This window comes from Portunus trituberculatus, chromosome 12 (genome assembly GCF_017591435.1).
Source record: "Portunus trituberculatus isolate SZX2019 chromosome 12, ASM1759143v1, whole genome shotgun sequence".
Taxonomy (NCBI): domain Eukaryota; kingdom Metazoa; phylum Arthropoda; class Malacostraca; order Decapoda; family Portunidae; genus Portunus; species Portunus trituberculatus.
Window position 1 is genome coordinate 9,337,339 of NC_059266.1, and position 12,500 is coordinate 9,349,838.

At 45.5% G+C, this 12,500-nt stretch overlaps 1 protein-coding gene across 2 annotated transcripts in view; it reads right to left on the minus strand.

The window, feature by feature from the left end:
• LOC123502668 (metabotropic glutamate receptor-like) overlaps nt 1-12,500 on the minus strand; it is a 112,580-nt gene that overhangs the window by 14,730 nt on the left and 85,350 nt on the right. For both annotated transcript variants that reach the window (XM_045251839.1, XM_045251838.1), the window contains exons 6-10: nt 9,355-9,461; nt 7,138-7,269; nt 5,841-6,205; nt 4,753-4,915; nt 958-1,245 (exon numbers count right to left, since the gene is read on the minus strand). In XM_045251839.1, coding sequence (XP_045107774.1) covers nt 958-1,245; nt 4,753-4,915; nt 5,841-6,205; nt 7,138-7,269; nt 9,355-9,461 — 1,055 coding nt within the window. The remainder of the gene's footprint in view (nt 1-957; nt 1,246-4,752; nt 4,916-5,840; nt 6,206-7,137; nt 7,270-9,354; nt 9,462-12,500) is intronic.

Sequence of the window (12,500 nt, forward strand, 5' to 3'; positions counted from 1 at the left end):
AGAGAAAAAGAGGAGAGAGAGAGAAAGAGAAGAAAGAGGAGAGAGAGAAGAAAAGAAAAAGAAAAGGATGGAGAGAGAAGAGAAATAAAAGAGGATGGAGAAAAGAGAAGAAAAAGAAAAGGATGAAGAGAGAAGAAGAGAAAAGAGAAGAGGATGGAGAAAAAATAATGGAGATAAAAAAGAAGAGAAGAAAAAAAAAAGAAAACGAAAAGAAGAAAAGAACAACAACAACAACAACAACAACAACAACAACTGAAGATAGAAATAGAGAAAAGTGAAGACAAAAGGAGAAATGAAGACCAAATTACTGAAATAGAAGAAAGAACAAGAAGAACAAGAAGGAAGACAAAAGCAAAGACAGGAACAAGGACAGCGCGAGAATAAATCAAAGAAACGGAAGAAAAATGAGAAAGACAAGAGAGAGAGAGAGAGAGAGAGAGAGAGAGAGAGAGAGAGAGAGAGAGAGAGAGAGAGAGAGAGAGAGAGAGAGAGAGAGAGAGAGAGAGAGAGAGAGAGAGAGTAAAAGGGCAAGAGATCAGGCGAACAAGAGAGTCAATCAACACACACACACACACACACACACACACACACACACACACACACACACACACAGAGAGAGAGAGAGAGAGAGAGAGAGAGAGAGAGAGAGAGAGAGAGAGAGAGAGAGAGAGAGAGAGAGAGAGAGAGAGAGAGAGAGAATATTACTCTCATCAAATTAACACGCAGACACATAACAAGAGATAAACAAACTAGAAAAAAAAAACATATAAAAACACTTTTAAATCACGTCATACACACACACACACACACACACACACACACACACACACACACACACACACACACACACACACACACACACACACACACACACGCACGCACAGACACTGCAAAAACCTAACCAAAGCTAACCAAAGCAAGCGTAGCAAGTAACAAAACCCCCAAACTTTCACTTACCTCATACGAATTCCCGGTGCCAAAGTAGATAGGCACAAAGGCGAGCCAGATGATGCAAGTCGTGTACATTGTAAACCCGATGAACTTGCTCTCGTTAAAGTTCTCAGGAATCTTGCGGGTCTTCACTGCGTAGACCGTGCAGGTGGTGATGAGAAACATGTTGTAGATGAGGGAGAGCAGGAAAGACGAGTCCTTAATACGGCACTTCAGTATAACCTGCTCTCTTGTCGGGTACTCAAATCGTGTGCCTGGGGTCTCTATCACGAGCCACACGACAGTCGCCACCACCTTCAGGGAGAGACAGAGAGAGAGACAGGAGTGGTGAGTTTTAGGAGAGAGAGAGAGAGAGAGAGAGAGAGAGAGAGAGAGAGAGAGAGAGAGAGAGAGAGAGAGAGAGAGAGAGAGAGAGAGAGAGAGAGAGAGAGAGAGAGAGAGAGAGAGAGAGAGAGAGAGAGAGAGAGAGAGATTTAGGAGAGAGGGAGGGAGTGGTGAGGTGGGGTGAGTGTTCTGGTGAGTAGATGTGATGAGTGATAAAAATGTAATGTTTGTTTATGTTTTGTCTCTCTCTCTCTCTCTCTCTCTCTCTCTCTCTCTCTCTCTCTCTCTCTCTCTCTCTCTCTCTCTCTCTCTCTCTCTCTCTCTCTCTCTCTGTCTTTGTCTGTCTAGGTGTGTGTGTGTGTGTGTGTGTGTGTGTGTTTAAGTGTGTTTCTGTATATTTGTCTTTATGTTGCTCTTTTCATCTCTTCTCTCTCTCTCTCTCTCTCTCTCTCTCTCTCTCTCTCTCTCTCTCTCTCTCTCTCTCTCTCTCTCTCTCTCTCTCTCTCTCTCATATATAACTGTCTTTCCGTCTATCTGTCTTCATCTCTCTCTCTCTCTCTCTCTCTCTCTCTCTCTCTCTCTCTCTCTCTCTCTCTCACTGCCTCATATCACCACATCACCTTTACATGAGCGATATAAAGGCCTCGCGTCTCGGGGCAGCGCGGGCCACAAACCCTTCCACTCACTCAAGGAAAGGAGACACGAGAGATGCAAAGCTAACACGTTCCCAGCCACTGCTCAGCTCAGAAAACACCGTCACCTGATTTTTTTTACTAGCACATACGCGGGTCTCTCATGATCACCAGGAATGTAGGTTAAGAGGCGCGCTGATAGAAGTGGGAGTGTTAAGTCCCCTTCAGTACTGGGATGCATTTTTTACCTTGATTTTTGGGTGTGATTAAGTGGTTTTATTGATAGGGTCTATGGTCAGAAGATTAATGGCCAGTCTTTAGTATTTTAATCCCCCCTCATGAGTTTCTGAAGCTGTTAATCCCTTTAGTACTGGGGATAATTTTTTTGCCTTGAGTTTCGGGTGTGATTAGGTGGTTTTGACATTAGGAAGGGTTTATGGAGGTCAGATTAATGGCCAGTCTTCACTTTTCAATCACGTCAGTTTCTGAAGCTGTATAAAATCACCAAATAGTAAGCAGAATGAATATGGAAAGGCGTCATGGTACTGAGACATGTTTTTTACCTTGAGATTTGTGTACTATTTGACCATTTTATTTGCATTACGAAGGGGCTATGGAGGTCAGGAGATTAATGGCCAGAGTCCTCACTATTTTAATCCCCCACGTAAGTTTCTGAAGCTGTATAAAATCACCAGATAGTCACCAGAATGAATAAGGAAACGCGTCATGGTATTGAAGAGGTGATACAGCAAGCAGGTGAGTCAAGTTCTTAAGGTCAATAGCCAAGATGGAACCAGAAATAATGAGATCACCAAGGGGTATTTTATTGGTTACCTGGTTACAGTGACTGCGTGGGTAAGCGGCTACGTGACTTTGTGGTGATGGATAAAAAGATATAATGGAAGGAAAGAAAGGGAAGGATTTTGATAAGGTAATTCCCTGGTTTTGTTAGTTCTAAGAGTACTTTTTGAGTGAGTGTGAGTGACTAAGTGGCTACATGACTTTGTGGTGATAAGATGGATGAAAGGAAATAAAGGAAGGAAAGAAAGGGAAGGGTTTGATAAGGAAATTCATAGGTTTTGTTAGTTTTAAGCTTTTTTTCTTATTTTTCTTGGTTAGCGTGAGTGAGTGAGTGGTTAGGTGACTTTGGGTTTATAAGGACAAGAAGAAATAAGGAAAAAAAAGTAAAAAGAAGTATTTTGATAAGATAATTCACTGATTTGTTAGTTTTTAGGCATTTTTTTTACTTTTTAGGTTAGCGTGAGTGAGTGAATACGTGAGTTTGTGTTTATAAGAGCGTAAGAACATGAGGAAAGAGAGAGAGAAAAAAAAAGCAAGAAAAGTTATTTGATTTTAATAAGAAAATTCACAGTTAAAATGACTGAGTGATTTGATGGCTACGTGACTTTTGGCTTATAAGGACAGGAGGAAATAGAAGGAAGAAAGTAAGGAAAGTGGTTTTGATAAGAAAATTCAGTGGTAATAATAATAATAATAATAATAATAATAATAATAATAATAATAATAATAGCGTCTTAATTTTCTACCTCACTTATTATTTTAACTTATTTCTTTAATTATCATCATGTTTCTATTATTCCTTATTTATCACATCGTCTTTGTGTCTAAATTTATCACCTATGAGATAATTCAGTGGTTCTGTTAGATGCACGTAGTTTTAATGGCTACTGTGGCTGGCTGGCTGAGTGGCTACATGACTTTGAGACAGAGTAGCAAACAGTTTACCAAAGATCTGTAGGGGTGGTAGTGTTTGGTCTTCCTTTGTACTCCTTTGTGTGTCTCATTTGTTTCCCCCTTCCCTCCTCCTCCTCCTCCTCCTCCTCCTCCTTTGCTTCCTTTGTTCCTCCATTCTTTTCTTCTTCCTCCTCCATGTCTACCCTTTGCTCCTTTCCTCTACTTCGTCTGTTGTCTCTCTGCACACTAACTCCTCCACTTCATTCTTTATTCCTTCCTCCTCCTCCTCCTCCTCCTCCTTCTTCTTCTTCTCCTCTTCTTCCTCTTTCTCCTTCTTCCTCCTTCACTTCCTGTACTAACACCGCCTCTTCCTTCTTTTTTTTTCTGCTTGTTCTTCTTTTCCTACGCCATCATCACTGTTTTTATATCTTCCTCCTCCTTTTCCTCCTCCTCCTCCTCCTCCTCCTCCTCCTCCTCTTCCTCCTCCTCCTCCTCCTCCACTTCCTCCTTCTTCTTCATCGTTATCGTTTTCTTTTCTCTTTATATCTCCCTTGTTACTCATTCTCCTCCTTCTCCTCCTCCTCCTCCTCTCTTCTTCTTTCTCCTCCTCTTCCTTCTCTTCCACTAGTCATCTTCCTCCTCCACTTTCCTCTTTGCTTATCATAACCCTTCTTCTTATCTCCCTAACTCTTCCTCCTCCTCCTCCTCCTCCTCCTCCTCCTCCTCCTTGCCCTATTCCTACCTCCACTCCCTTCTCCTTCCACCTCCTCTTCCTTCCACTACAGTATAACACCTTACATTTTATCCATTCTCTTTCACACCACACCACACCACACCACACTTCACCAAACCACACCACACTACACCACACCACACCACACCACACCACACTACACCACACTTCACCAAACCACACAACACTACACCACACCACACCACACCACACCACACCACACTACACCACACTTCACCACGATACACCACATCACACCACGATACACCACATTACACAACACCACACCACACTACACCACATCACACCACACACACACCACATTACACAACACCACACCACACCACACCACACTTCACTACACCACACCACACCACACCACACCACACCACACCACACCTTTCGACCTTCGCTTACCTGTACGGATACGAGGGAACAGGTGATCACAACTTGGCTCTTCGGACTAATGAACCCAGGCCGGCGCGCGGATCGGGAGGCAGAGTCAAATATTCGTGAGATCCGATTGGTCTTCGTCAGCAGCGCCCCGTAAATCATGGAGAAACCGAACCCGACTCCGAACCTGAGGCGCCAACCGGACCCAACCGGACCCAACCGAAGATAACCGAAGCCAACCGGACCAGAGGGGAAGGAAGATTATTGGTGGTGTTAGAATTGTGGTTGTAGCGGTGGTGGTAGTAGTAGTAGTAGTAGTAGTAGTAGTAGTAGTAGTAGTAGTAGTAGTAGTAGTAGTAGTAGTAATCAGATTACGGCATTAAATAAAACAGTTACTTACATACAGACACACGCTCGAGCTCACGGACACACACACACACACACACACACACACACACACACACACACACACACACACACACACACACACATAAAGGGCGTGACAGTTCCCGTCAGGATAAAAGGACTTCACCATCCTTACAAAGAACACGAAAGAGAAGAAGGAGGAGGAGGAGGAGGAGGAGGAGGAGGAGGAGGAGGAGGAGGAGGAGGAGGAGGAGGAGGAGGAGGAAATAAAAAGAAAGAGAAGAGCAAAAGCAGAGATCTTTTTTCATTCTCTTGTAATGTTTTTTTTCTCTTTTTTAGTTCCTCTCTCTCTCTCTCTCTCTCTCTCTCTCTCTCTCTCTCTCTCTCTCTCTCTCTCTCTCTCTCTCTCTCACCCCGAGCTCTCCATTACAAAGATTAACTGTAAATACCCACGTCAGAAACAAGACTTGATCCCTCACAACACACACACACACACACACACACACACACACACACACACACACACACACACACACACACACACACACACACACACACACACACACACACACACACACACACACACACACACACGGCAACAATTCTTCAGAAACATAATTTACCACCCTTCACATCATCTTTCCTGACATACACACACACACACACAGACACACACACACACACACACACACACACACACACACACACACACACACACACACACGCCTACACACACACATACTCACCTCTGAAGAGCACATATGACAGCCCCAGGTCTCGCCAGCAGGAGGAAAGTATTCAAATAACACACTAGAATACCACAGAGAAGCATGTAGGAGAGTTCCCTGCCTGACGCCTTAACTATTGGGGTGTCATCGTGCCTTCCGAAGATCCCAATGACTGTCAGGGTAAGCACGATACCGAGGCAGCTTATTCCAACAGGGACGAGGGCAAACACAGAGGTCCAGCGCATGTATTGGTGTGGCAGGTCGTAGCAGCTCGATTTGTTGTCATAGGGCCATCTTCCAGGACCGCAGTCGATGCATAGTGATTCCTCGACCATCATCTCCCAGTCCTTACACGGTGTACAGATCCAGCAGCATGTGTCGCCCTTCACAGTGGTAGATTTGTGGTGTTAGTGGTGGTGGTAGTGGTGGTTATAGTGGTAGTTTTATGGTGGTGGTGTTAAAGGTGGTTGTAGTGGTAGATTTGTGGTGGTGATGTGGTTGTAGTGGTGGTTGTAGTGGTAGTTTAGTGATTGTGGTGCTAAAGGTGGGTTTAGTGGTAGATTTGTGGTGTTAGTGGTGGTGTTAGTGGTGGTTGTAGTGGTAGATTTGTGGTGTTAGTGGTGGTGATGTAGTGGTGGTCGTGGTTGTAGTGATAGCAGTGGTGGTGTTAGAAAGAATGCGGTGTTAGAAAGAACAAAGAAATATGATGAAAGGAAGAAACGAAAGAAAGAAAGATGAAAGAAGCTGATAACAAAGATTACATGAAGATAACAGACCTATGCAATATGAAAGAATGTGGTGGTGGTGGTGGTGGTGGTGGTGGTGTTCGTGGTAGTAGTGGTGGTGTTTGAAAGAATGTGGTGTTAGTGGTGGTGGTTTGAAAGGTGTTCGTGGTAGTGGTGGTGTGGTGTTAGTGGTGGTGCTTGGAGGGATATATATATGTCGTTAGGTTTTATTTTATTGCATTCTTTAGTGGTGTTTGTGGTGTTTGCGGTGTTTGGAGTGATGTATAAATAGCTTGCTTTAATTCTATTCTTTTCTAGATCATAAAAACACAACAGAGAGGTGTCAAGACATTTGTTCAAGCCTTTTCACTAATCCTTTCAAATCTTTTATGGAAACTGCAATTCGAAGGGGCCTTTTTTATTCCCTTCCATTTTTTCCCCTTGGCAGTTTTTCCTCTTACATAAAAAAAAAATAAGAAAAGAGGAAAGTTATACGAATCCGCTAGGCCTATACGTGGCAGTCCCTGTATGAACAAAGCTACCTAATTCTCTCTCTCTCTGTCTGTCTCTCTCTCTGTCTCTCTCCTCACCTGCTGTACAATCTTGATCTCCCCAACTTGGCACGGGTGGGAACAGACAGAGGTGGGCACAGTCGTAGTGTCATTGGCCCACGAGACTTCACTCAGGTTCAGATCCAGACGACTGTACCAGCTGCCCACCACCTGTTAGGGAGAGGTGAGGAGGAGCAAGACAAGAGATAAAAGTGGAGTTAGGGAGACGTGGAGATGAAGGTGGAGGTAACAGATGGTGAGAATAAAGTAGTAAAAGAAACAGGTGGAGATGAGGTGGAGATAAAAAGGTGGAGATGACAGGTGGTGAGAATAAAGAAAGGTGGAAATAGAAGACCAAAAAGTGGATAAGTAAGAGAAGATAAGAGGAGGTAACAGAAAAGAGTAACAGGAAGTGGAGGAGGAGAAAAAATAGATAGGTGGAGATATGACAGAGGAGGAGAGGAGAAGAATAGGTGGAGATTAAGGAGGAGATGAGAGGTGGTGAGAACAGAGAGAGATGGCAAAGGAAACATGTGGAGGCAGAAGAAAAAGGTGGATAGATAAGTGGAGGAGGTGAGGAGGAGGAGAACAAGTGGAGAAAAAGGTGGAGACAACGAGTGAAGAAGAATAAACAGATGGAGTTAGAAGGAAAAGGTGGAGATAAGTGGAGATAAGAGATAGAGTGACAGGAAGTGGAGGATATATGGTGAGGAGTGGAAAGAACAGGGTAGATGGAGGAGAGAAGGAGGAGGAGGAGGAGGAGGAGGAGGAGGAGACAAAGTGGAGATACAAGTGGAGATGACAGGTGGTGGGAAGAAAGATAGTAAGAGAAAGAGGTGGAAATAGAAGAATAGGTAAAAGGAGATAAGAGATAAGAGTGATAGAAAGAGGAGAAGAGAGAATAGAGAATAGGTGGAATGAAAGAAGGAAAGGAAGGAAGTAAAGAGAGAGAGAGAGAGAGAGAGAGAGAGAGAGAGAGAGAGAGAGAGAGAGAGAGAGAGAGAGAGAGAGAGAGAGAAAAGAACATTAATTCATTTTCATTGTCTAAACACACACACACACACTCTCTCTCTCTCTCTCTCTCTCTCTCTCTCTCCCTAAACAAATCAATATGCAAATTATGTCAACTTAGAACAATATCATAAGAGACATTTTTCCCAAAGTCATTACGAGAGACTAGACCTTCCCACTTTCCCCTCTCTCTTCCCCTCACTTCCCCTCTCATCACTTGTCTGCTCCTCTCTCTCTCTCTCTCTCTCTCTCTCTCTCTCTCTCTCTCTCTCTCTCTCTCTCATTTACATTCCACCCTCCTCTTTGTTCCTTTCTTTCATCCCTCACTCTTGCCTCTCCTCTCTTTACGGACCTAATTTCTCTCCTCCTCCTCCTCCTCCTCCTCCTCCTCCAGTACCTCTCACTACTCTCTCTCTCTCTCTCTCTGAAATTTATTATTATGAGCAGTCTGTCCTTCCTCCATTTAAGTCATTATTGCTACTTTGACATAACTATTTACTTTTTTCGCTTTCTTTTTCACGTTTATTTTTTTTTTTATCTCCTGTGAATAGAATGGAGAGAGAGAGAGAGAGAGAGAGAGAGAGAGAGAGAGAGAGAGAGAGAGATTTTGTTGTTGTTGTTGTTTTTGTTGTTGTGTTCTGTGTTTCGTGGTTCTCTCTCTCTCTCTCTCTCTCTCTCTCTCTCTCTCTCTCTCTCTCTCTCTCTCGCCTCATTTCTTCCTCTACCTCCCTCCTTGCTTTCATCCGTCTTTATCTTCTTCCTCCTCCTCTTCCTCTTCCTCTTCATCCCTTCTTTATCCTCCTTCCTTCCTCCCTTCCTTCCTTCCTTACACCAATAATTCCCTCCTTCACTTCATCCTTCTCTCTCTCTCTCTCTCTCTCTCTCTCTCTCTCTCTCTCTCTCTCTCTCTCTCTCTCTCTCTCTCTCTATCTCACTGCCTCTCCCTTTATCCTTTTCTCTCTCTTTCCTTATCTTCTACTACTACTATTACTATTACTATTACTACTACTACTACTACTACTACTACTACTACTACTACTACTACTACTACTACTACTTACTACTACTACTACTACTACTACTACTACTACTACTACTACTACTACTACTACTACTACTACTACTACTACCACTTTATATAATGCCATTCTTACAATATTCTCTTTCGCTCCATCACCGTCACCTCACCCTCTCCCTCTCCCTCCCTCTCTCTCTCTCTCTCTCTCTCTCTCTCTCTCTACTCACGCTGTAGTTGTAGACAGAAGTGCCTGGAATCTTTCTGTAGTTGTAAATGGTGTAACGCGCTGGTCCGTCTCCCACCTCGTCAAACTTCACCTGGGAGCCAACCACACCTGTGCAGGGAAAGGGTTAATTGAGACAGGTGTGAGAGAATTAATGTCTTTTTTTTATTGTTTATTGATTTTATTTTATTTGATTTATTTTCATCTTATCTTATTTCATTTTCCTTTATTTTATTCAATTTTTATTTATCTATTTATTTTTCATTTTTATCTTTTTGTGTGTGTGTGTGTTTTTTACATGTCTTATCTTCTTATTCTCTCTCTCTCTCTCTCTCTCTCTCTCTCTCTTCCAACAGCATAATCTTCTCGCTCCTTCTCGCTCTAATACGTTCTCATAAATAATAAGTCCACGAGAGAGAGAGAGAGAGAGAGAGAGAGAGAGAGAGAGAGAGAGAGAGAGAGAGAGAGAGAGAGAGAGAGAGATTTTCCTCCTCATCCTCCTTCCTTTTCATCTCCCTACATACATTTCACAATATATAAAGATGTACTCTCTCTCTCTCTCTCTCTCTCTCTCTCTCTCTCTCTCTCTCTCTCTCTCTCTCATAAATAAAGAGATGATATGAAAAATAAATAAGGAAGAGAGAGAGAGAGAGAGAGAGAGAGAGAGAGAGAGAGAGAGAGAGAGAGAGTTAAACCTGTTTGTATGGAGATGAGTCGAGGCTTCGGAACATTGAAAACACCTGAGAAAGTCATAATACACCTGGACTAATATTATACGCCTCTCTCTCTCTCTCTCTCTCTCTCTCTCTCTCTCTCTCTCTCTTCGTTTTATTTCTTTCTCCTCATCTCTAATTTCTTCCTTCATCTCTCTCTCTCTCTCTCTCTCTCTCTCTCTCTCTCTCTCTCTCTCTCTCTCTCTCTCTCTCTCTCTCTCTCTCTCTCTCTCGTTACTTATTCTTTTCATTTCGTCATTCTATTTATGAGAGAGAGAGAGAGAGAGAGAGAGAGAGAGAGAGAGAGAGAGAGAGAGAGAGAGAGAGAGAGAGAGAGAGAGAGAGAGAGAGAGAGAGGATGAAGGAAGAAATTAGAGATGAGGAGAAAAAATGGCCTCCAGACCCAGGACCTGTCAGTAGACCTTCCTCAGCAAATGGAAGCACTTTTCTTCCGAATAGTGCTGACTGACAACAGTGGCTTGCTGCTCTGTGTACTATATCGCCCCCCCAGGCAAGGCCGATTCTCGCTTGACTTCCTGGCGGAGGAGATGGACAACTTGCTCCAACGCCACGGCTGCAAGAACGTCCTCATCGTGGGAGATCTAAATTTCCATCTCGAGCAGCAAGCTTACAACAACTTAGTGACAGTGTCCGGCCTCACCAACCACGTCACATTTCAGACCCACGAAAGAGGAGGCCTGCTCGACCCAGTATTATCAGACCTCCCGGAAGAAAGAATATTGTGTCAGCAGCTGGATAAAGTGGGTAGTTCGGACCACCACGCCGTACTGACGAAGATCCAGCTACATGTGGCGAGGGAAAAAGCTGCACCTCGAACCATCTGGCTATGGGAGCAAGCCAGCTGGCGTGACATGAGGGGCGCACTGACAGCCACAGACTGGCAGACGGTGCTCACGGGAGACGCGGAGGAGATGACTAACGCTCTCACCTCAATCCTGGCCACACTACAGGACCGCCACGTCCCTCACCGCACATACCTCGCCAAGGCCACAAACCCCCAATGGTTTGGCTTCCGCTGTCAGATAGCTGCCGAAGCCAAGTATGCAGCATGGAGGAGATACAAGCAGCGCCCGTCACAACACAACCTCGCCATGCACCGAGCTGCTTGTAAGAGAATGACTGACACCTCCAAGTGGGCGAGGAAACACTGGGAGCAAGACCTCAGGAGAAAGCTCACAGGCCCAGGAGTTGGAGATAAGACGTGGTGGACACTGGTCAAGGAGAGGCAGGGTGTGATGCGGCAGGAGAGCGTGCCCCCCCTCACCAGGCAGGACGGAACCACTGCCTCAAGCAGTGATGACAAGGCTGCACTCCTGGCAAAATTATTTGCAGAAAAAATGCAGGTTGAGAGCCCCACACGCCCCCCTCCAGTGCTACCCCGGGAGACAGCGCACACCATCACCTCAATACCCATCACCACGGAGCTGGTGGAAAAAGCACTCGGGCAACTGGACGCAGGGAAAGCCACGGGCCCAGATGGAATCAGCCCCCGGGTGCTGAAACAATGTGCCAGGGAACTGTCAGTGCCTCTTGCTGCCATTTTTCTGCCTGCCTGGCAGAAAAAAGTGGCCAGCATCCTGGAAGGAGGCACACGTGGTCCCTGTGCATAAAAAAGGGTCCAAGTCTGACCCAAGGCACTACCGACCCATCTCCCTGCTGTCTGTGATGGGTAAGGTGTTCGAGAAACTGGTGGCAGCCGTCATATGGCAGCACCTGGATGAACACCAGCTTCTCTCACCCCACCAGTTCGGGTTTCGGCCAGGTCGATCTACTTCCGATCTCCTTCTCCTACTCTCCCAGGAATGGCAGGACACCCTTGACGAAAGGGCATCGACGGCGGACTCCTGAAGCTACTCGAGGATTACCTCCAAGGAAGGACGTCAATGGGCGGACCTCATCACCCACCAATATAGGAGCGTCAGTTCCACATGGCTCAGTGCTTGGCCCAGTCCTGTGGAATGTTTATATAGACGATCTCCTGCGCCAGCTTCCTGCAGTCAAGGCTTACGCCGACGACTGCACAATCTCCCTCTCCTACTGCCGCCAGGACAGCCAGCGCGCCGTGGCCAACATCAACTGCCAGCTGAAGGCAGCAGAAGAGTGGGGGAAGGTGTGGCAAGTCACCTTCGCGCCGGACAAGACACACGCCATGGTCATCTCACGATCCCCTGCCGCCTCTCAGGCCGTGGAAGGACAACTACAGTTTGAGGGCGAGCAGCTGCCTCTCCAGGAACACATCAAGATCCTGGGAGTCACCATGGATCGTGAGCTGCGCTACGACACCCACATCACGTCTGTAGCCCGCCAGACCTCTCAGCGTGTGTCAGCCCTGCGCAGGATGGCTGGCAGTCTGCACTCGCGAGGCATCCTCACTCTCTACAGGGCACAAATCCGTCCCTGTATGGAGTACGGTGCC